Source organism: Athene noctua, chromosome 1 (assembly GCF_965140245.1).
Source record: "Athene noctua chromosome 1, bAthNoc1.hap1.1, whole genome shotgun sequence".
NCBI lineage: Eukaryota > Metazoa > Chordata > Aves > Strigiformes > Strigidae > Athene > Athene noctua.
The window spans coordinates 83,021,329-83,045,529 of record NC_134037.1 but is presented as its reverse complement, the minus strand read 5'-3'; the positions used below and the strand labels follow the sequence as shown (position 1 = coordinate 83,045,529).

At 43.2% G+C, this 24,201-nt stretch overlaps 1 protein-coding gene across 3 annotated transcripts; it reads right to left on the bottom strand.

Annotated features, from left to right (window-relative positions):
- Positions 1-1,593: 1,593 nt before the first annotated feature.
- TAF5L (TATA-box binding protein associated factor 5 like) lies at positions 1,594-24,195 on the bottom strand. Of its 3 annotated transcripts, XM_074896726.1 has the most exons (5): positions 24,062-24,195; positions 19,033-19,177; positions 13,495-13,599; positions 9,942-10,666; positions 1,594-3,586 (listed from the first exon to the last, which is right to left on the bottom strand). In XM_074896726.1, the coding sequence occupies exons 2-5, from the start codon at positions 19,172-19,174 to the stop codon at positions 2,789-2,791; spliced, it is 1,770 nt and encodes a 589-aa protein (XP_074752827.1). In that variant the 5' UTR covers positions 19,175-19,177; positions 24,062-24,195; the 3' UTR covers positions 1,594-2,788. The 3 variants fall into 3 exon arrangements, with proteins under 3 accessions (XP_074752827.1, XP_074752825.1, XP_074752826.1); XM_074896724.1 differs by lacking the exon at positions 24,062-24,195 and having other exon boundaries at positions 19,033-20,499; XM_074896725.1 differs by lacking the exon at positions 24,062-24,195 and having other exon boundaries at positions 1,594-3,583; positions 19,033-20,499.
- Between the last annotated feature and the right edge of the window lie 6 nt (positions 24,196-24,201).

Here is a 24,201-nt window from a genome sequence, read left to right as displayed (position 1 = left end):
TTTATGATATATATTAAAAATAGAGTAAGGAAGGGGTCTGGGCAAATGCAGACATTTCTGAACTACACAGTTAATAGAGATTATGGTCCAAATGTTGCTAGACTTAATGGTATTCCTTCCTCCCACTCATACTTTCCTCCCAGTTCTGCCTTGAAATTCAGCCTGACAATCAATTGCAGACATTTCTTATAGTCTAGATTATTTCCTGGTTTCTTGTCTTCAAACATTTACATTCCACAAGCACCAAAACCTGTCCACACAGTACATAAAAGTTTATAGGTTTGAAGTGCATCATTAGCGATACTGTTTTTTCCAACACCTCAGAAATCAATTTTACATTTTTTAGCCTATGTATGCATAATAGGATTTGCTTCCTAAGTCTCTTTACTCTTGTCACTTTTGTATGTGAAATACTTCAGAATAACCCAACTAACAAAAAGTCCAATTCCACTGTAGAAGTAAGGGAAACTTTGCCCATCTCGCCTTTATTTCCTCCCCACTTTTGGTTGCTATTCGCTCTGCTTCAGGACCAAAAGTCCAGCTGCTCTCTAAACTCTGCTCAGGACATACGGCAACAAACAGCAAATGAGTTCCAGTGAACACTGGTGAGCCACATTCTTCCTAGGTATTCACACAGGCATTCAGCCAAGCACTTTGCTATGGTACAAGAGCAGTCAATTTCACAATGAAATCTTTGAGCTAGAATCTACAGAAGCGAGCAAACCCACTCAAAAACCATAGAGATTACTGCAGGTTGAAGAATGCAACACGTTTAGTCTGCTCAACAGATCTGAAGAAGGTCTCTCTAGAGACCTGCATAGCACAAAGCATCAGCAATACAACCATCTCTCATACTGTTTTTTTCAAAATTCCTAATCTTGGTCTGGGATTGTTGAGCTGCTTCACACTTTTGATATCCAGCCATCAGAAGATTAGCAGCACCATTGAACCCCAAGCGTACAGAGAGGTTTCTGGTACTCACAGAGTTGAGCCACAGCACACACTGTTACTAATCTCAGAAAGGTCAAACACTTTTCTGATATAAGGTTTTGGTCATTTACCAACCTAAGCAGACAAAAAAAGAAAAAGGCAATTATGAGCTATCATCTAAACTCTTGGACTGTTTGGATGTTCTCAAGAGAATTCTCTGTTGAGAAGTCCGAAAGGTCTGAGGGAAACTGAAAGGAATTATCATTTAATACTGACAACCTGTCTAAAAGACATTAGGATTGTGTCTTTACTCAAAAGAGGCATTTTAGAACATCAAACAAAGTAAAGGTCATGCAGTGCTACAGAATGAGGCCTTCTGATGCACAGCGTCAACCTCCAGATTGCCCACATGCATTTCAACTGACCTACAAAGCTGTGTCAATACCATACTCCATGACCTGCCAAGCCAGCTCTGTGGAAAGCAAGCAGGGGGATATCAAAACAGCATGCACCACGTGAGCGGGACCACCAGATTCAGCCTCCAAGTGCCAAGCAGGCTCTGGCTCAAGCAGTGTAGGAGAAGCATGCTCCTGCCCTCTCCTTCCCATGCAAGTCGGAGCAAGTTTCCCAGAAAGGGACGAAGCCATTTTTATTTTTATTTTTTTAAACTAAATGCTTTTAATAGAAAACAAAATACAAAATAACTCTTTCCAGAAAGCAGAAATATTTAATCTCTCCAAATGACAAACTAGAACGTGCTTTTTCCGTGGATCCTTGTTGTAAATGCTGATGATTTATCTCACAAAGTGTTCATGAAACGGATATTGCAACATTTTGAGAAAAATCCAACACTGGCAGAGCTGCCTCTGTGTACGCACAATAATTTAGTAATACTATTCTTTCCCATATCACTTTGTGTGTCTGTCTCTCTCTGTCCCCCCTTCCCTAGACTGCCAACTTCCATTTACGGAAATATTTCTGTGGGGTACAGTGGTGGACTGACATGCCCCGTTTCCATCAGGAGTCCAAACTTAGCTGCTTCGGTTCTGTTGCGCCCTCCCTCCAGACAAGGCAAGCCATTTATTACGCTTAAAGCTACTGCTCTACCCCCACTGTCCTCTCACCCTCAAAACACAGTGCAACCAGATTCAGAAAGATTCCTAATTAATGGAACATAAATACAAATATCACAGCTAGTACAAGGAACCAAACCCAAATGACAATGCAGAGATGGGCCCCGACTGAGGTCAGATTTCTATCCCCTTACTAAAAAGAAAGATGATATTTTCTACTTAGCTAGTCCAAAATATTCCAGAAGTGCTACAAGGGAGCTGTAATATTCAAGACCACTATCACTGTAGAAAACACATGATGTTCTTTTAATAGAAGGGTCTTAAAATGCTGGTCCTCTGCAATACCAGGAAAACAAAAGCAAAACAAAACAAAAAACACTGGGCCAGTAGTTCTCCGCACACTCAAGCCTCAGTTAACAGTAGGTAAGATGTGCCCATCAATCAATGAAGGATATTTAAGTGCAGGTCAGCAGCTTATCTGGTTGGCAGTTTCACTTGTCTGGACCAGGCTTTTGGTTTCCCCAAGCTACTGGATTTACTCCCCCTTTCCCCATCCCTACAAGTACAAAATCAGAATGTATACGTATTTTCATCACTCCTCTTTTTTTCTTCATTCTGTTCAACAGCACAGATCTTTTTGCGGGCAAGACATTTTAAAGTATTTGCATCACTCTGAGCATGCCTTTTAAAGGGGGCAGAGGAAGAGAAGTGTTTCACAGTCAGTAATCTCAGCTTGCAATGGACTCTGGCATTCAACACACCCACCCGCTTCCCTAAGAAAAAAATTAATGTTCCTGATTTTCTTGTGCAATTCCAGTCACTAGAAGAAGATTACAGGCCATAAACTGTACGCTCAGTACATTATTCATTTGTCCGGTATATACACCAACCAATTCACTGGAAGACCCATCTGCAGGGGCATTGCAGTAAGTGTTCCGTATGTCCCAGACCCGGACTGAATTGTCCATTGACGCTGAAGCAATTAAACTACTGTCGGGGCTAAAAGTAAGGCTGGTTATGTTGTCCGTGTGCCCCCTCAGTTCTTTGTAAAGAGTTCCTGATGCCAAGTCCCACAGCTTTAGCCGCTGGTCTTCACCTGCTGATGCCAGGTACTTACCATTGGGAGAAAATGCAAGCGCTAGCACCGGACCACGGTGCCCGGTGAAAAGACGCACCGAATTGCCTTGCTGAGTGCTCCACAATCGCACAGTTTTGTCTGTGGAGCCCGTTGCTAAGTAGTTGGAATTGGGGTGGAATTTGACACAGTCTACGTCCGCCAAATGCCCTGCGTATATTCGCATTGGGTACGTCCGATCAAATGACCAGAGCCTTGCAGTGCGATCATGGGAACCGCTGGCAAAGTACAGGCTGCAGGGGCTAATATCCAAATCCCAGACAGGATAGGCATGTCCTTGGTACAACACAGTGTTTGTAAAACTTCCGAGGTCCCAGTATCTGATGGACATGTCCTCAGAACAAGATAAGAGTCCTGAACTGTCTGAAAGGAACCTCGTGCTATACACAGGTCCACAGTGTCCTCTCAGGATCTTCATTTCTGTGCCTGCACTGTCGTCCTCTTCCTCCTGGTTGGGGAGGAGAAAAAGAAACAAAAAAGGAAAGCATGTTTATCTGTTCAACAAATACAGGAACCACTGTGATGAAAACAGGTGGGCGCTAATACAGAAGAAGTTATTTTAACACGGCACATTTTGTGCAACTCAGACACAAATGTTGCTAGCACATTTGCTACATCTAAGTTAATGATGAAAGAGATGGAGAGATAAGACTTTATATAAAGGTTTTATCTTCATTTTGGAAGGCACTTTAACCTGGGACTGTAAGCAAATAGGCGCAAAGAAAAAATATTTTATGACATTTTCCACTTGCTAAAACATATGCTTATTCCCTATCCACTCTACTAAACTTTTGACTAAGATGTTGAAACAGATCTTGGCATCTGATCTTTTGGTGTGGTCATTATTGGAAATGAATCTCACAGTAGAGAAACACAGATGTTTTAAACAAAAGGCAGGAGATGGAAAGACAGAGCATATTTGACAAGCTGTCTGCCAGGCATTCTTTCTCAGCCCCACACATGAACAGAAACCCAGAAAGGCCATTAATATCTATTTCTCCATGTGAGCTCCATCAGGATGCTTTCATTTCCTCACCCTTCAAGAACAGCCTTCAAGAATAGCAAATGTATGCAGCTTATTTAGGTCAAAGGATCTATTTTGGGGTAGAAGATGATGAATAATCACAAAAAGGATGGCACTGGAAACCTTTTTAACCTGTAATTCTCCAACTCAAGTAGCAGGGCAGATAGGCAACAAGTAAAGGCTTTCACATTTAAAGACTGTTCAGTGAGCTGTGCTAAAGGAATCTCCTAATGGAGGGTAAGAGTCTCTGAAAGGCTAGTCAAGTATCACCTCTCAACACTCAAAGGCTATAGACGGCACAAGTATTAACAAATCTCAACTCAAGAGAATGCCCTTGCCTGACAAGCTGGGGTCTCACTGGCAGAGTGCTGCAAGATAACCATGGCTTGGGGTGCACCTATGTAGTAGCTCAAGACCACCCTTCCTCAGGACTGTCAGGCAGACACTTTTCCTCAGTAGTGAACCGGTAACACTCATCCACCAACAATCTCTGCACACCAAATTCAACACAACGCCCTTTTGTTTGTGAGCAGCCCCTTTAACTTTTATCACCGCAAACTGGCCTGTTTCCTGCCGAAGGAGCACTTCCTGCCCTGAGAGGAAACCCAATTCCCCAGGGCTGCTGGACTGCTGATGACCAGCATAAGTCAGTACTGGTGAGCAGCTCTCTTGGCTGACATGGCATCTCCCATCCCTGTGACCTCAGGACCCACAGACAGTTTTGCTTCAGACTTAACAACAGTTCTGAAAGGCCTTCTCCTCCAGTGGTTTCAAATCTCACATCAGAGGTGAGCAAATACTGACTTAGCTAGCTTGCTCACTGACTTTCTCCATCTCAACTCCGTGTCAGTAGTAGGCAGCAAGCTGTGTTTAGCAATGCTAATTCTCTTCAGAGTAGTCAGTGCCCATGGGAGTTTTATGATGTGGCTGGGAGCCAACTTCATCTCTACTACAGAGGTGAGGCAGAGAGAAATTGCAGGCTCTAGCATGCAAAGCCCCATTCTTATTCAAATTGCTGTTTCTACCCCAGATAGAGCATTGCTTGCTGGAATCCACAGCATCTCTAGGCTATGTTATCACATTAAAGGAGAGAAGCTGATACCTGCAGCATTTTATACTACTTAATTATGACCATAAGATTCCTGACAAGTTACCAGTGGAAACCCACTTAAGTTACCCATATTGTACCATAGTTTCTGTAAATTCTGTAAGTCCAAGCACTTAATTTTATGCCTTCCAATTCATACAGGGCTACTTGGGCTGTCTGCAAGCACATACCCTTTCTCTCTTATAAGCTCTTACCTTCTTTTCTTGTATTACAGTTGCAGCTTATTTGACAATGCCTTCTGCAGCATTCAAAACCACACTTATATACGGTCACAGGTAGCAAATCTTATCTTTGACTTCTGTTTGACACCCACTCAGCATAACAACTGCACACTGCTGTTATAGCTCAATGAAAACGGTATACCTAAAATGCTTCCGAGTCACTAAATTTTTCCATTTCTTCCCTATCCAAGTTAGTCTGCTGACCAGATTAACAAAGCAGCTGGAAGCACAGCCATTAAATTACTGCCTTGCAGAACCAAGGTTCACGTCTTTGTTAGATCAAGCACATTCTTCCTTGCACCCCACAGCTCTACCACATAGATGAGCATTTGCAGCAGCTACAGAAAGGTTGCAACCTGTGTTAAAAGTCAGCAGGGAGGCAGGGAACCCCTCTTCATAGTATTTTTTCAGGATTCCAATTTCACACACTGAATATGTTGCCTGTATAGAGCATACCTGGACACTATGCAGATATCCGTTACAGAATCACAGAATCATCAAGGTTGGAAAGGACCTTGAAGATCATCCAGTCCAACCATTAACCTAGCACTGACAGTTCCCAACTACACCAGATCCCAAAGCACTACGTCAATCCGACTCTTAAACACCTCCAGGGATCCAGGGATGGGGACTCCACCACCTCCCTGGGCAGCCCATTCCAATGCCTAACAACCCCTTCTGGAAAGAAATGCTTCCTAATACTTGCATTCTACAGTGTCATTGGCTTTCATGATGACCAGTGTGTATAAATGAAAATATGGATTTTTTTTGAGCTGCTTTTGTTGTGTGGAATTTTTTTTTAGCATTATTAGCTCCTTCTGAAGGGATTGCTGCTGCAGGTTAGCATGAATTATTTGTATTTCCTTGGAATGGACAAGAAACTAAGTTATATAAGCCTATTTTAATCAGTAACCTACACACACTTAAAGCTACCTTCTATTATTTGAACTATCAATTTTGTAAAGAAGAACTATCAAACCAGATTTTAAGTAACAGAACAGAACTGACAAACCTACCAACACTACCAAAATGAGCTCAAAAGAAAATTTAATTTGGTCTTCAATAGTGAATACGAAATCTTCCTAAGCAAGTACAAGACTCCCCCAAATTACATTTCTGAGAAACTTAGAAGAAGAAAAATGTTGCCATGTTTTGTTACACAGGACACCTTCCAAATGATACACCTATGGATAGGCTGCCCAACTCCTCAGCTATTACTTACATCAGTAATCGATTTTGCATGCCAGTCATTTGGACCCAGAAAAACTTACTGCTGATACATTTAACCTTGTGCGCAGCAAACATTATCCAGCTGACAAAAATTATCTTGATCTTCCACCCAGCACAAGCTTCAAGGGAATGAGTAAGCCTCAAAAAGCAACAACAACCTCAATAAAATAAAAATGCATCTCACCCCCCCCCCCCCCCCGTAACTAGTAACAGGTTTCCCTGGGTGTCATCGTTTCTCTCATCCTGCAGTGCTCTTAGGATGTCAAAAGGGAAGATCTCTTACCTGCCTACGGCAGGGATCTCCTAGCAGGGAAAGATGAGGGAGTAGATACCATGGCTCTCTTTGCAGGACATTTCTTACTGCTCCTCTCAGAATTCCCTCCCGTCTGCCATCCACCAAGGTCAGCATCATCCCTGCTCATTACCACTTGAAGGAACACCGCCCCTTAAAAGCAGAGCTGAATGGGGTCAAGTCTTAGTCTTCACAGAATTTAAAGGCTGCCACTCTCATGGCTTAGAACAGAGAGTATTATTTTCTGTTGTTGATTTATGTAGTACCACTGATGAGCATGGCAAAATTGTGAAGAGACAAACAATTTGCAACAATTGCAGCTGTGCAAACAATCCATTTGCACAGCTGCAAAACTGCATTTTTATACTGGACCTTAGGTAAGAGAGACTAAAGTGGCATTCGTGAGATGCTAGTATAAAGAAAACAGAATTACTTTATCCCAAAATAGGAATCTCCTCCTATTTCCAAGAAGCAAGACAACACTGAAGTGCACTGGGGCATCATAGTGATCACAATTCACAACTACACCCCGCAGACAATTTTGACCATAGCAACACAAAGGCTTTACATGGACTAGGAAAAAAGTAATTCCTAAAGCTTTTGCCAAGTCTCAACCTCATTTATATATATATATATATATATATACACACACATATATATATACACACACGCATACAAGAAGAGTTAATAAACCCATTAGTGTAGTTTTAGTGCCACCCTGAACAAGATTCACTGAAACTAGCATGGTTTTAGACTTCTGTATCTTCATAAACAGAAGGACCTATATCCTTGCAGCAAATCATAAAGCAAGCTCATAAAGCAAGCTGCAGATTAATTATTTCAGGCACTACTATTTAAATACAGTATCCAAAGCTAATTACACAATACAGAAATCAACTAAACAAAATTTAGAAACGTTACAAAACCCAGCCAAGTTTCACTGAAGTAATGTCAAAACACATTCAGAATTTTTGTTCTTCATCAAAGTTTTCATCAGATTTATCCCTGTGAATTGTTGCTGATCAGACTACAGTGACAGTCTGAAACACAGCCCCTGTTCACATTACTGATGCCTGCAGCCCAGTCAGGGTGGCTTGTTTGGTCTGTCTTACTATCTGTGGCTTCCATGCCCATGCCACCCAAGTGGGTGCTGGTGTGTTCCCACTTGCGACCCCACAGGTGCCTGTGTATTTTAAATTATGGCTCCCAGATACTGGAATTTATTTCTTTGGAGTCAATAGGTTTTCATTTGCATTTGGGACACCAGCAGTGTGCGGTAACCAGCAGTGTGTTCAGGCTGGTATCCTCCCTTAACTTTGAACTCTTGATCAGGTCGCCATTTGTTTTGTCAGTGGTGGAAGTTATTCAGGGCAATGATGACTTTGATCTGTGCTGGTCTTTGACCAGTTTTTAGTTTTAGACCTGTGCACAAATACTGCAGAATACACTAAAATATTAAACAGCCAGCAAGAGCCACTTGTACTCAAGGTTCCATGGCTGTTTCATAATACACACACGATCTGTAAGTATGCGCCTACGTGCCAAAAAAACCTAATACACACTCCTGATAACCTGGCAATATCTCACTTTTCTATAGTCTGGAGCCAAAGGAGGTGACCTGCTGACTTACCAGAGAAATTCTCCTCTGTTGCAGGTTATTGATATTTGGTTTCCATGACAGGCAATACACAGTCATGTGTCCTATGAACTCCTGCAGCTTATAAAGAAAACAAGTGCATAGCTCCATCTTAGGCTAGTCTGACCCGCTTATCTGCTCACTCTGCCGAAGGGGTTAACCTGGGAGGCAGTGAGCATGCTGCTGTGCTACCTCACCTGGATGCCTGCCTCTAGTTCTCAGGCTGCCTAACAAAGTAATCCCTAACCATAGATCTCTGCATACAGCAAGCTCTCTGCACTCTTCCAAAATAAACAGAACCCTGCCACTAGGTATTTTTTATAAGAAGAAAAAACATTGGGAAAAAAGGATGTTTCTCCTGTTAAACACTCAACACAAGAACAAATGAGGCTTTTTTTTTTTTCCTCCTTCTAGAGGGGAGCAATTAAACAAAGGAAGAGTCACAAATTCTGATCTCTAACCAGATATAAGATGCTACGTGGGCAGCTGTATCTAGAGGAAGGGTGTGACTAGAAGGCAAAAAAGAGTAAACCAGAAGATGCTATCTGGCCTGGCATTCGAAGGCACACACATCCCTGTTCTTGTCTCCAGAACTCCAGAGGGGGAAGCCTCTGAAGTTTCTACACTGCAGATTCCTTAACAGAGACATTTTGCATAATTTTTCCATGCTAACACTTCACCTCAGGTTAAGGTGATTCCTGAAATAGAGTTTTGCACTTAGGCATCCCTCCTTCTTCCTGAGGCCTCAGACCAGCCTCCTTTGGCTCCTTCCTTACTTTGTCTTTTTCTCTTCCTGCATCTTTCCCCTTCTCTCCATCCTTCTGACTGGTTGTTCTGAGAGGCTTTCCTTCTAGTTTTCACTCACCACAGTGTTTTTACTGCCAGATTCTCCCTGTTTCATCTTCCCATCCATAGGAAGGCTCCATGCTCCTCAGGGAAGGGAGCCTTCTCTAGTTACCTGTTCTTACTGGGCTGCCTATGTATTCCAGTCTGTTCAAGGACAGCTGGAGGAGGGTGATCAGCATTTCAGACTAACAAACAATGACCCCAGCACAAACTCATTGCACCTCAGTGCAGCATTTACAGCCGCTACAGGAAAGATCAAGGACAAGAGCAGGGTTATAAAACTTGCATGTCAAAGCAGACAGGTCGCAGAAGAGCCTCACAGACCTCTAAGACATTAGTAGTTACTCCACAATGCATGCCCAAAATACCTCAGCAGAAAGGGAAGAGGGCGGGGGAGGGGGGTGGGGGGTGGGGTGGGGTGGTGCGGGGGAGAGAGGTATCCAGACCTCCTCATCCAGGATGTCACAAGCCAGACGGATGCGGGACACATCAACGAGGTGGGACTCAGATTTTAACTTTCTGGAACGCAGGCTCCACAGCTTCACACATGAATTATCGAACCCAGCAGCAAGCAGCTTGCTATTTGGTGAAATCTCTGCAGTGTTCAGCAACTGCTCTGTGTTATAGAAGGCATAGAAACAGATGGTCGTTAAGGAAGGGGGCCCATCCTTGACACGTTTAATGCTATCCTGCAGTAAATCCAGCGCCGCCTCGTTCTGCAGAATGGAAGCCGGCACATCGCTGGGTTCCAGGCCGTTGCTCTCATTGCGTGAGGAGCTCCCACCGGCGTAGAGCTGGTAGTCAGTCCTCTTGGCGGGCTGCACATCTAGATGAATGTGCAAGGTCAGGACTTTGCACAGGGCGTTGTTGTTGTCACTTTGGAGGTAGCGAAGAAGGTAGTTGTAGCTCTCCTCTTGAAGGCGGATGACATACTTGTTGTCCAGAAAAGCCCGGAGCTTCAAGTTGGACAGGATATCTTGAATAGTCATGGTAGTCTGCAACTGCTCAATGATATCCTTCTGGCTGGCATTCTGCAAGAACATGCCATGGAAGCGGCTGTAAAAACTGTCCACTGTGCTTTTTAGGCCATTCTGGACCATGTTCAGATGGAGGTAGACGAAGAGGGGATACAGAAGAGGCATCACTTCATGGCTGTGCTGAGAATCTGAATCTATATAAAAAACAGCAACAAACTTTGAATGATTTCTCAATCCACTTCCTACGGGGAATAAAACAGAGCAAGGATAATTACTGCAAAAAGCTTTGACAGTGGCATCAGAGAGCAAGCAAGAGGAGACTTTTGTTAGCACATCTAGGTGAACCTCTTCTGTCACCTCAAGAGGATACACAGTACCTATTACAGATCAGAATAGAGATTTTTAAGTTGGTGAGGTACCCTGTCAGAACAAAATGCAGGTATTTCAAAACTGGTTTTAGGTGTGGGCTAGCTATTAGAATACCACCTTATAAAACGACAGCTGAATTTTTCCCATTTACTTAAGAAAAATGGTGCCCTCTGTCTATTGCAATAAATGGACTTTAAGTACTATATTAAATATGAGTAAATTTTAATGTGTTTAAGTCAAAATTATTTACCTAGCTTGTGCAGGCCTGAACTTTGGTGGCTTTCCCACCCCCCTTTCAGCTTCAATAAAGCTTGCATGTGATGCTCTGGATGGAACTGATGTCTCCAGCAGAAAGGAAGCTAGTTTCCAAAATGTACTGCAATATGCTGTGCTCTTGTTTTATTTCTGTGCCTGCTCATGTGCAGGCTTTCTCTCTCTCTCTCTCCTCCTCACTCTGCCAAGGCAAATCCCAGCAGTAATTCCTAGTACACAGTGTAACAAACTCCTGATTAGGCTGTACTGTACCTTGTAGAGACTAATCTGTGCAACAGCTCCACCCCTCCTTCACCAGTTTTTTGGGGCTGCTTCCCCATGCTCAGATGGCTGCAGGGAATTGTAAGGAGTGGAGCCCTGCTGCAGGACACCACAGCAACGTACAAGGCCACAAAAACAAACTACTGGAGGACCTAAATGGTCCAAATTATTGGAACAAACCAGGAATTGCTAATCCTCAAAACAGCATTGCTTGTCTTCAAGCAGCACTGTTTCTTTTCGACATGTTCTTCCCTCCTGCCACTCAGCAATGCATATTCTTTTTTTCCCCTTTCCATTAGCTTATTTTTCCTCTCCTGTAGGAACACTCTTCCAGACTTTCTCTGGTCCATACTGTGCCTCTCTCCCATTTCTATATGAGTAACTACAGAGTGTTTATACTGCGCAGTGTATACATACGTATTTGCATACTTAAGCATCATTCCCCTTTCTGTCCCACTAAAACACAGCCAAAGCCAGTGAAACTAGTGGTCTGTATGTAGTAAAAGCTCTAAGCAGCCAGTAGATGCTCTCTTCCCTGCACGTTCTCTAGTCCAGAAATGCAAGGGGAAAGACCTCACGTTGCAGTGGAGGGGAAATGAAAGAGATGGGATGTTGGCAGAAACAGGACCAAAGAAAACATTCCCCAAGAACACATGAAGAGAGGTTATGGGAGCTGGGTCAGTCTAGCCTGAAAAAGAATAAGGGTATGGCTTCAATAACCAGTGGAATATTATGTAGGAAAAGGGGCCAGCCTCTTCTCAGAGGTGCCCAGTGAAAGGACAACAGGCAAACTGTTGCAAGAGAAATTTTCACCAAATTGCTCAGACCTGCAGCTGGGGCCCAGAAGTGCAGAGCAATCTCCGTACTTTCTGATTTTCAAAACCTGGCTGGACAAGGCCCTGAGCAACCTGATCAAACTCTGATCTTGCCCTGCTTTGAGCAGCTGGTTGAACTGGACACCTCTAGAGTAATTCCTAAATTATTTAGTGTTCCTAGTCCCTTGCCCAGTCCTCAGTGCCCCTGGGGGCAGGCATCACAGAAACGGGAAGTGTCCTGCTGTGCCTTGCGGCTGGCTGGCAAGTTTCTCTCTTGCAGAAACAGAAGCAGTTCACATGCGTAAGAAATCAAAACTGAACAAAAGGGACAAAAAAAAGATGAAAAAAGTCAACCTGAACACCAAAACCATGCCTAGCACTTCTTCACATGGTATTTAAGACACAGAACAGAGCAGTCATACTTCTCAAAAATCTATTAAACCATATGGATTTACCTCCAATACTAAAGTGCAATGGTGTTGAACTGCTCTAGGTGGCAAGGCTAAGACATCAGTATTTTCTGTCTCTGCCTTCCTCCTTCCCTCTCCCTTCAACAACTATCAGGAATATTAATTTTAGTGTTATGCACACTGGGATCAAATCCCTACACTGTACAAATGTAGATGTGCCTAAAGGCAAGAGGAGTGGCAAGCTCACCTTCCTTGGTACTATTCTCTAAAATTCCTACCTGCTTTCTTCTTCCCACATTTGGGACTCACAGAAGAAATAAGGACATTCCCAGGAGTACCTTTTTCTTTAATTACTAAAAAATATACCAAAAAAGAAAAATAGTGATTGTCTTCTGCATCACACTACAGAATGAGAGAGGGTTTTTTACACTGTCATATACCTCCAGTCTCAAAGCCAGTACAGATAAATTTAAGGGAACAAATTATCTCTTAAAAATCTAGACCATCATAAAAACAAGCCAATTATGAATAAAATTAAAAAAAACTAAACTAGGAGACAGCAAATAACTACACTCATTTCTAAATTACCTGCCTTTCATATAAAACACTTATCTTCCTTCTTGTCCTGTATATGTATATTGTTGTCTGTAAGATCTACAAAGGCCAAATGCGTGAACAAGAGCAAATAGACAGCTATCTACAAAAGCCAAAGATACTTGACACTCAAACAACAAAAAAGAAAAACTAAATGCATCTGATTATAGTAACTGAAATCTCAAAACTAGAAATAAAGATGGTTAGAGACATGATTTGAAATTTTATTATATTGTCCTTTACTCATTGAAACAACAACAAAAAAAGTTACTTTCCTCTTCTTTGCTTCCCAATACTTACCTGTGAGAAAATTCCGTAACCGTCCAAATTGTACTTCATATTGCTGTGGCTCCGCCAGACAGGGAGCTGCAGACACAACGTTGGCACAACCAGATTCAGATTGGACTGTGGAATAAAGTAAGTAAAAATTAGATAGGGATTTAAGGAATTTTGCATGTGTATTTGGAAACAAATTTTCTCATAAAATGCAAGGTAATGCAGCCACCAAGATGACATTTCATCTTTTAAACCATCCAGGGATGACATAGGCTGAAGCATGTAAACACAGGATTAACAACCTAGACAGACCATGAATGAGAGAGTATACCCCAGCCCTAAGAGTCTCAGCAACTCACCTGCTCACCCCAGAATAAATTTTTAAGTTTTCAAATACAACCCTAAGTTCCCAAGAATTTTAGAGTAACACTGTCACAGATTCCTTAACAGTTTTACAAGACACTCAGTAGTTTTACTACTTTGCTGTGCTCGTCTTTTCTGAGTGCAATCTAAAAACTTTCTCCAAAACAAAGGGTTTTTTTTCAGCAGGACCCACCAACCATCATGGAGAGAAGGTCTGCAGTGACAATACCTCAGAGTCTCTAATTCCTTGTCCCCATCATTAACTTACAACAAATGACAATCATTATCATTTACTAGTCTCCCAGAGGTGGTGGTGAAATCACATCGAATCTCTAAGTAAACGCTTTGTAGTTTTTTATCAAAATGTGTCCTCCTCGTTGAGGGTTTTAGGTTAAAGGGCAGCTGGTATCTGATCACAAACCCAGTTGTAATAGTTTCCTGAGACAGTGTTAAACTGATTTTTCAGAACCAGTATCAACTCTGGTAAAAGTGGTTCTGAACTATTTAGAAAGAGGACTGGCTTCTTCTCTGGCACCAAACCTGTGCGCTTCTGTTAACCTCTCAGAATCCAACAGGGGACTTTGTGCAAGTTTACAGACAACCACCAACATGCCCCAAACATATACAAATACCAGTGATTAGAAAGACAGCTTACAGAATTATAACCAATATGCTTATTCACCTGCTCTTCTAAGAGCATGAAAGTGCAAGAGTTTCACTGTTTTCCTTTCCTACTTTTTTTTAGATTCCTAAGTTTTCCCCTCCACAAAACCTATTCTCATTACTCTCACTTTCAAATCCTTTAATTTCTTTCAGTCTCCCCCACCCCCCACCGCTTTCCAGCCTCTCTCTTTGCCTTCCTACTCCTGACTGATCGCTTTTTATTCCAGTATTTGGCTCATGCACAGAGGCAAAACTCTGACAGCCCTGGAAGTCTATAAACAACATCATCAAATGTTCACATGTTAAAGAGAGATAGGCCAGCCTCCAGCTCTTCTCAATGCTTCTAATTAGGAAGAGATCAACACATGGTGTACAGGCAGCCTGTCGCTATTCTTTGCCCCCCCGTCTCTCTGGTCTATCTTCCTGGGGCTTATGGAAATACAGGAGGTCAGTTTACCAACCCTTCAGGGCAAGCTGAATTCACCTTTGGAAACTGAGAGCTGGCCTGTGCTTATCATCCCCTCATGGGAAAAAACATACAGATTCCAGCACCAATACCCTATCTTCTCTCAAATCAGTTTAGAAATAAACAAATATAACCTGTTGAAAGGTTGCGCTTTCTACAGCCTGGCTGCTTCTGAACCTCAAAGCTGGTTAAGAACTCCAGGCTCCCATACTGGTATTACTTAATGGCTAAAGTAAAAAAACTCTGCTATTTGGACTTAAAATTTAATATAATCAATATTCAGCATGATAAAAAGTAAACTGCATGCACATACACGTAGTAACTTAAAAATGCTTAGTGACAGTTTTCAATGCCACCCGTACTATTCATTGTAAAAGCAAAGAAAAACAGAAATATGAGGGCCTGCATTTTATGCTGTGTCACAGGGTTACATACAAAGGTCAACTCTTCACAGAGTTCTGGTGGCCTCATTTCAGCAGCAATGGGAATGACTTGACACCTTGCTTGTGCCATGCAAGTACAACTTACTGTCCTTGGCTTTATGAACTGCTCCCTCCATGCCACCTTTTCAACTTTGTCTACATAAGCAACTTAATTCCAAAATTAAGATGTACTTCATGTTTCAGAGAGGGCAGCTTCATCTCTGGCTACCTACTCTGGAACAGTCTGACTGGAAAATCATTATGCCCTACTCTTTCAGTAATGGTGCTAGAGCTTGCTCCCATCTAGCAAATGGTAATGAACCCTTCATACCAGACAGTTATAACAAGTTCAAATTCTAATTTTTTTCCTTCCCAAAACTTTACACCAACCAGAACTGCAAAAGGGATCAAGAGCTCAACTGAGTCCAAAACAAGAGTAAATTTTCAGGCTTATTTTCTTCCTGATGTAAACAAAACACTGGCCATATCCTTCTCATACATTAATAATCTACCATAGTTTCTTTTCCACCTTCCCCAGTGGTCATAAGAACATCTGCTGGAAACATCTGCTCTTTGACTTCACTTCCAGTAATTGCAGCTAACTATGCGACCTGACAGCAAATTCAAAGGGACTTGCTCCTAACTCAGGAACTCTGGGATATGGACAGTACCCTCCTGGTCTTGAGTGTTGGCAGCATCGCTTCCAGCTAACAAACGTGGGGCTACTGTAAACGCTGTTTAACAGCAACTGATTCCTTTTTTACGTCAGCATGATAACATATAATTTTACATTATTTCAGATAGTCCTATGTACCAAAAGTATACTATGGGCAATATTAGAGGAACCTGTTGAAATGCTGGGGTTTCAACCCCAAGCCCCAAATTAAGGTTGACATATGGGTGATTCCCACATCCCTTCACCAAGGGGGGGTGAGTTTGCCTTCAGGCTTCCCTCCAGGGTGCAGCAGCCTGGCAGGGAGAGCCATGGGGTAAATGAGCCCCGGGTGTCTGCATTAAGTAACCAAGGGTCAGGTGTCCCGCTGAGGGGTAAAAGCTGGGACCACTTGCAGGCAGGGGCAGTGTCTGTCTGTGAGGTGGATGCACTTTGCAGAGTTCCCTGTTGGGGAAGGACCTCCCGCCTCCCTGGGACTGGGCTCCAGTCAGGTCTGGCTTTTGTAAACATGGGCTGTGTAGAGATTCAGTATGTGGCTTCCTTGGTCTTATGTATTTGGCTTGCTGACTCAATTGTCTCTGGTTCCTTCTATGGGAGACTGCATTTCACCATTTATTCCACCCATTGTTGGTTGTGCGGTGTCATTGTTGGGGTCAGTGGGATTGATGTCGATTATGTATAATCTGACTTGTTTGTACCCCCGGTGCTCACCCATGTACTGACCCTTTTGTATCAAATACAATTTGGTTATTGGTTCATCTTTATGCTGGCTGTGTCCTTTATGCTAGGCCTGATAATTGGCAAAACACCTGTTCCTTAGTCATTCATTCTGTTCTCAAATATTATTCTAGTTTTCTACAGAAATACAGGATAGTCACAAGGAAGCTCTGTGCTGTACTCTACTGCAGATGCGATCAGACAGGGTGCTAGGTAATTTCATCTGGGTTCCCTTTCCCATGAAAGATCATCTGGTCCAAGCTTTCAAGGTCCCTTCCAACCTGGCCTGCTCTGATTCTGTGAAAACAGCTGTACAGATATAGCAAGTACATGAAGCAATGGAGAAGGGCTGAACTGGAAAAAGACAAAAAGAAATGCTGAGGTAAAACTGAGAAACAAAACTAAAATCAAAAACAGAGGACACTTTTCAGTGTGAAAGAAGAAATCACAGAACTGAAGACAGAAGCAAGCAACTCTCCCGTTTACAGGCTGCTTAATTTAAAAGTCAAACAAAAGAAAAGAGACAAATAGAAAAAGCAAGGTGAGTTTTGTTAAGGAACAAGTAAAAACATCTTAAAAAAAAAACTTGATAGCTTTCCCCCCAAAAAAACAATGCAGGCTTCAGAATCTAGTCAGTTTTTATTCAGTTTGCAAAACTGACTGCAGCAGGAAATATTTTCAGCCTCTATTGTCAGAGTAAGTACAAACTGGGTTTTTCTTTTCGACAGTCATTCATGGAACTGCAGCATACTCACTGACAGCTTACTATGAGCATGTTTGACAAGTAGTAAGCAGCTGAATACATGAGAGCAGACCATTTTCAGTCCTAATGAACACTGATGACTAAGTTCTGAATCACCAGCCACAAAACCCTTGCACTGGCAAGAGGATACAGACTAATAAGAAGAAATTTAGTAATAACACTTGGTGGGAGATCAGTAAAAAGACAAAACCCAATCACACACTCATTCACACTCTTTACTGAAACCACTTCTTCTGCATGATGCTATATGTAAATGCAAGGTCCTGCAATCCAATTCATCTCTTGTGTCCTCCTGTCCCAAGTTCTAATCCCATTTCAACATTGACCTGCTATGACCTCTCCCATAAAATCTCCTATCAAAAAACATTTCAGCATTATACTTTGTTGGTCCCTATCTCCCCCAGTATTATTTCAGGGAGTTGCAAAAAACTTCTCATAGTTAATCTGAAAACAGCAAGGAAATGAAAAGTACTAAGAAAATGTAAGTCACTTCTAATAAAGAAATATTACCCAATTTCCTTCAGGACATTTACCCACAAGTCACTCATCTTTGGATTTTGACTATGGCAAAATACCCTTAGAGGTGGAAAGAGCTCTTTTGGCATCCAGCCTTATGTAGCTACAAGCACAGAGTTATACAGCAACTAATGTTTTGTCAAATCGAGTCGTATCACAAGTAACTAAGGTCTCCACCCACTCTTAGCCTGGGATACTGTCACAATCTAATCAGTTTCAGAAAACATTTCCTCCTTGCATCTTTACCCAGAGATCAGCCCAATATTTTCTACTACTTTTACAAGTAAATTTAATCTTTATAACCTTCATGTGTCTTGCATCTGTATCAATATTTATATGTGCTCAAGCAGTAGCTCAGTTTGTTATAACAAAAATAATAATTACAATGAAGACTATCACAGACAGGATTTGAAAAGCAAATAGTGTAGCAGGATTCAGAAGCCTTTAAGAAGGAAGAGAAGGGGCATGCAAAGAAATAAAGGGTCTCATCCACTGAAGGGGTGGGTTTTTCCTCAAGTGACAGAGCTGAGCCTTCACAACTAGAAAGCTGACTAGGCCAAGGAAACAGCCTTTATCGCTTCCATTTTACATGATATAGCTCTTCTGGAGTACAAAGGTACAGCTGATTTTCCTGCTTCTGCTTAATTCTTCATCTAGGTTCTTCTCACATGCATCCCAAAGCACCACTGCTCACCAGACTTCATGTTCTTTGGGATACAACACATGCATTTTTCACTACCATGACCTGGTATTTCAGCCCGCTGATTCACTGACCATGAATTTCACCCTGTTACACTTTCATCCACATTTACATTCTTCAGAAGTTCCTAACTGGCGCCAACTTTGCACTGGGAAATTTCTTTAGTTCAAAAGGAGAGCTGTCCATATGTGCAGACAAATTCACGTAGTTACCATTATAGATACTCACACTCATCACAACTCTGCCAAGAAACATGCACGGAAAATATGATGGTATTACCTGTGAGATTAGCTGCCATCTCTTCAGCAGTCTGACACAGCCTCAGCCCTTGTTTTAGGGGACCTTCTGAGTCCACATACTGACGGCGCTTGAGGTAGCAGGACACTGCCATCTGAATCTGTTCTGTGCGTACGCGTTTCATGACCTCAAAAGGAAAGAAAGACATGATGGGGCACTTACTGTGTAGGTATACATGAAGCCTGACAGAGAACAAATGGCTCAGTATTTTCATTGCTGAAGTATGAAAGAAAATCTTTAGGCATGTGCTAAGGTGTAACTAGATACTTTGAATCAGATCCATGAAGGTATTTTGCTGTCTAATTCTACTAATTTCACCAAGGAATCCAAAATACTTTTGAGGATTCTGGACTAAAACTGAAGTGGTGAGCTGATGTCTTGGATTCTGTTAAAAATTAACTCACAGAAAGGGTATATTTCTTCTCCTTGCTTTTTTACAGTAGCAGTTCGGATATTCTTCAGTCATTTTCTCATTCCTCTGCTTGACCAACCAAACGATACCAGAAGAGTCAAGGGAAAGAAAAAATAATATATAGGAAGGAAATTTCAGAATCATAATGCTTTAAATAGCACACCTATTTTACCTGTTTGGGGAGCCCAAGAAGCAATAGCTCATCGCCTGAACTTAGAGCCAGACTTCAGTCAGGTAAGTCCCCAGGAAAAAAACAGGGAAATTATAAACAAAAGAAGAGCTTTCTGCCTTTTTCGCCTGCTCCCATCTATCTAGACTTGCCTCCTACAGAAGTTTTAAAAAAATCCTTTGAAGTTTCCTTTATATAAATTTCGAAAGCCATCCTCACAAACACCACTTAGTAGTATCTCAAAACCAAAAGGAGCCTGATGCTAGCTTTTAGCCTCTGGCTTGTAATAAAAGAACTTCAGTAAGATGAATGCAATAGCTCCCTTGCTATCTGAGTAGTCCCTAACTGCCACCAATCCTCTGCAATAGCCATCGATTTTACACAGAAGTTTAGATAACCTGAAAGGCTTTAAATAAAGCAGAACTAAGCAACAGTTTTATTCTACCAGAATAATCGGTAAAGCCGACCTCAAGATAGTTGCGCACCTTACAGCCCCACTATCAGTGACCTGCATGTGTTTTACAAGTGCACATGCTTTGTGGTTTGAGTAGTTAAAATCCGATGAAACGCAGCTTCTCAGAGACATGGACAAGGATGTCCTTGTAATTCCCTCCATTGTAAGAACTGTATTTCTAACAAAATGACAGCTGTAAAAATATGATAGTGAGCCTTTTCTAATACCCATGCACACTTCAGTGCTTTTCCCATTGTTGGAACAATAAGCCCTCTGTCAAGTTCCAAGCAGAGCGGGATGCAATGTTTCAGCGAAAGTTACTTTAAACAGATGGGTGGAATTGCAAACCCACACACCTTGGCAAAAACCTTAAAAATATTTCCATTTGTTCTCACAGGTGAAATAACTGTTGAGGGTGGGGAAGGGGCATCAACAGGTGTGGAGTTTTCAAAGCATTTCCAGATAGACCCATTAAAATCATGAGTTTCAACCGCAACTTTTTTCACTCCAAAAGCAAACTTCCTTTTCATCTTCCTTGCAATTAAAGAAATTATATCTAAAATAGTGTAAGTCTCAAATATAACACTTTTTCTGCAGCACAAAGTTGTAGGAAAGACAGAATTCTAATGAAGACCATAAAAAACGGTGGACACTGTGATGGACCAGCATCTTGGCACCCTCCTAAAAAAACACCCTTAACTAAGCTTTGTGGTGTATTATGTTACCATTCTGCACTTTAACCAGCAGCATGTACAAGTGACTTGCCTAGGTCCACACTAATGCCTTTGCATGCAGTCTGCCAAACAGTTTAGGTCTGGGGAGCAACTTAATTATATTTGAGATACTCTCATAGACGCTTATTTCAGGTCTAGAAACTGTTTCAGAGAGTTTGCATCAAGAATGTTGTATTTGGCTTGTAATGCAAAAGAAACTCACTCCCAAAACGGCATGGAACAGATTCAACTAAATGTTTCTGAAGTGGTTTAGCCAGTCAGAACTGTGCAAATCAGCCTCAGGTCTGTGGTTCAGTTGCAAAGAGAGAGCATCTAGAAATATCCTTGCCTGTACTTTTTTTGCTTCAGTTACAGGATCAATTTGCTCTAGGTTACATTTTGTCAGAAAACCCCTTATTTTTGCACAGCATTCATGTTCAGATGATTCCTCATAAACTTGCAATGGATTAGAGAAACCGAGAACTGGCATGTGAAGGATGCAAAACTCCAGAGGACGCCCTGAAATGACAGGGACAAACAAGAGGAGCACTGAGATCAGCCTTTTCAAGTTGCTGAATGAGCAGATGACCAACAGAGAAAATGTTAAATTTTAAACGATACGCAAAAACCCCAGTAGTCTGGGTCTAACATCAGGATTGGACATTTCAGCACCAAGACAGAAAGGCCTGGGAAAGACGAGTCGCTGGCAGATGATTCAAATCTGAGCTTTTTCAGAGCTTTGGGGATAACAGTGAAGTCCCGGTTTCTTCACCAAGGCTACCAAGGTGATGTTTGCAGCTGCTTTATGCAATCTGTACAGCTACTTGTTCTCTTCGCACACCTTGTCTACTCCTCCCAGCAGTCACAGTAGTGTGTGTTACAAACAGTATCTTAAGGAGATCTCTTTTCCTACTCCCAGGTGACAGAACAGGAACTACCTTGCAGGAAACACATCTTCACCAACAAACACCCGCTGGCATCAGACACACCATAACCCCCACCTTCATTTCAGGTCTTTGTTTCTCTGTTCACTTTGCCTTTATACTTTACCCTCAGCATTACAAAGAGCAATGTCACAGAAGCAGAGAAAGCATCCATGAAAAGTGCAAGAAGAGCAAAACCAACATTCCTACAAATATTCTTTATCACACCGTCAAAATTAAGAGTATATCACAAAATAAACATATGAATGGTCTGCCAAAATGCCTTTAACTGGATTCAAGCTGAGCCAGTTTACAACAGGTCAATGATGCAGAATTTAAAGGCAAAAAAAAAAGACAAGCCTGCCATTTTAACCTCTGATCAATTTTAAGACTCTATCTCTCATCACTGAAGATAATCTCCAAAATATGAAAAAAAATGAAAGCATACAGCGATCCCTGTCCATGCCTCCAGAAAACTTGATACAATTTTTCAGAAGTCCCAGCTGCCTCATTCTTCTCAAACAGCCATGGAGAACGATAAACACTAACACCATTAACTATTTTCACTGATAAGCAAAATACATAAGGAAAGAGAAGAAAGAGCACATCAGGAGTCTGCACAGCTACAACGCAGCATCTTCTGCAGTGTCACAAACTGGAGCACGCACAAAAAAAGAGTATTAGGTTAAATTTTTTTGAGGAACCAAAAACCACTGAAGAAACTCAGACGAGAGGCCAATCATACAAAACACACCACCAGTTCCCCTTTCCTAAAAAAGCGGGAAATTAGCTGTGTACTAAGCACTGGGCCAAGGAAATTAATTTCCTGCCTATGCTCCATCTCAGGTACAGGTTTAGGCAGATTCCACGGCCTTGAAATATTACCAGTACAGACATATGAAAAAGAGCTTGAACATGAGCATTGGAAACACTGCATTCCTGTCCTGATGCTGGGAGAGCAGTCTCTTCCAACAGGCCAAGGAAAGACCTTAGAGAGCACCACCAAGGACAAGTAATCCTGAAAAAAACCCCTTCCAACAAACCAATAAAACAATGCACAAAAGAACATTCTGAATATTCTCTACTAAGAACTGTCTCAGGCCTCAGCTGCATGTAGAGAAGCACCTTTTTTTATCTCTTATCACTACAGGTGAAATTTGGAGCCTTACCAACAATACCAAATCACCTCATTTTTAATTTTGTGACATAAAGTCAATCTAAAATTTACAGACTTTAGAATAAACAAGATTAGGATAAACCGATATGAATATAACACTGAACCTTGAGCTGAGGAACTTCAGAGACACAGCGGCTGCAATTCGGAAAAAAGGCAAGTAAACATGACAAGTCGACATGGAGACGCGGCAGGGTGGTGGTGGTGCAAAATAGGAAAAGTGCTGCAGGCAGCAGGAACTACGGAGGCGGCTTTTGCCCGAGCAGCCGCGTTCGCGCGAAGAGACAGAGAAGAAACAGCTGTGATTTTAGCAGAGCCTGCATCCACTTGCGTTGGACCTAGATTTGGCTCACCGTCCACGGACGAAGCTTCGCCAGTTCCGCAACGCTGGGGTTTCTTCCCGCCCCCCCCGCTCCGAAGGCAGCGCCAAGCAGCGCGATTCATCCGCTCGATCCCCTCCGCGCTACCCGGGCAGGACGCGCTTCGCCCCGGCCCGTAGGACACCGGCAGGGCACAGCGGCAGCCCCCGCCACCCCGCCCGGCCCTTCCTCCCCGCAGCCGGGCTGCCCGACCCAGCCCCGCTCGTGTTTAGGCCCTGGTGGAGAGGCACCGGGGCCAGCGGCGGGAGCCCCGCGGGGCCGCCCGCCCCTCCCGGCCGCGTCCCGGGCTGCTGCCGCCCGGGAAGCTGAGGGGCGCTCGATAAAGGAACGCGAAAGTGAAAGTCTTCGCCTGTCAGGATTTAAAAAGGAAAAAAAAAAAAAAAGTAAAACAAGAAAAAGGAAGAGAAATGGTGCGATAAGAAGCCGCTAATTAAACCCACACACTTTTTGGGGGAGAAAAAAAAAAGCCTCTAATAAGAAAAGCCCACCCCGAGACCTCCGGGGTGCAGGGACGGCGCCCTGCCCTGTCCTCACCCGGGGCGCCCCGAGGGCCGCGCCCGTGCCCGAGACACCCCCCCCAGGGCCGCCGGCCTCCCGGGAGCCGCCTGCCGGGCCGGGCCGGGCCGGGCCTGCGGGCCTCCACCACGAGGCGGCCCGGCGGGGCGCCCGGGGCCCGCTCCTGCCGGCCGGCCGGCCGGCACCGCCCCCCCCCTCCGCTCCCTCCCGCCCCGGCCCCCGGGCTGCAGCCCCGCGCCAGCCCCCGCTCCCTACCCGCCCGCCACTCACTGAGCATCGCAGGCGGCGGCGGCGGCGGGAGGCGGGGGCCGGCGGGGCCGGGGGGGCGCTGTCACTGCGCCCAGCGGCGCCGGGCGCTGCCGGCGGGCTCGCCACTGCGGCCGCCTCCCCTGGGTGCCGGTGGTGGTGGC

Coding starts and splice junctions, on each gene's coding strand:
- TAF5L (XM_074896724.1), bottom strand. CDS start 19,264: ATGAAAATACTGAGCCATTTGTTCTCTGTCAGGCTTCATGTATACCTA. Junction 13,600..19,032: donor GATGGCAGCTAATCTCACAG/GTAATACCATCA, acceptor TTTATTCCACAG/TCCAATCTGAATCTGGTTGT. Junction 10,667..13,494: donor GTTACGGAATTTTCTCACAG/GTAAGTATTGGG, acceptor TTTTTTATATAG/ATTCAGATTCTCAGCACAGC.